Source organism: Ceratina calcarata, unplaced genomic scaffold, assembly GCF_001652005.2.
Source record: "Ceratina calcarata isolate Rehan_Ccalc_2016 unplaced genomic scaffold, ASM165200v1 scaffold129.2, whole genome shotgun sequence".
NCBI lineage: Eukaryota > Metazoa > Arthropoda > Insecta > Hymenoptera > Apidae > Ceratina > Ceratina calcarata.
The window spans coordinates 1-240 of record NW_017133937.1 but is presented as its reverse complement, the minus strand read 5'-3'; the positions used below and the strand labels follow the sequence as shown (position 1 = coordinate 240).

At 42.9% G+C, this 240-nt stretch overlaps 1 protein-coding gene across 1 annotated transcript in view; it reads left to right on the top strand.

Moving 5' to 3' along the window:
• Positions 1-230, top strand: part of LOC108629139 (putative serine/threonine-protein kinase kinX) — a gene marked incomplete at its 5' end in the record, with an annotated part of 14571 nt that extends 14341 nt beyond the window's left edge. The window contains one exon of the mRNA XM_018031580.2: positions 39-230. Within this exon, the coding sequence (XP_017887069.2) occupies positions 39-230 (192 nt within the window). The remainder of the gene's footprint in view (positions 1-38) is intronic.
• Positions 231-240: the final 10 nt, after the last annotated feature.

Here is a 240-nt window from a genome sequence, read left to right as displayed (position 1 = left end):
AAGATGACTAATGTCCACGTTCTTGCGTCCTGTTCCAGGTCGATCTGCACAATGGCAGCTCTAGTAAGTCACAGAACATATCCGGGATATTCATAAAGAACGTGTTGCCGAACAGTCCAGCCGGGAGGACTGGAGAATTGAAGGTACGCAATATGAATTTCATTGAAACATCCAAGCATCGTTCAAGGTCGCTCTGTCTGTATATTAACACTAGAAAGACTGAAACTTAGTATATACCTA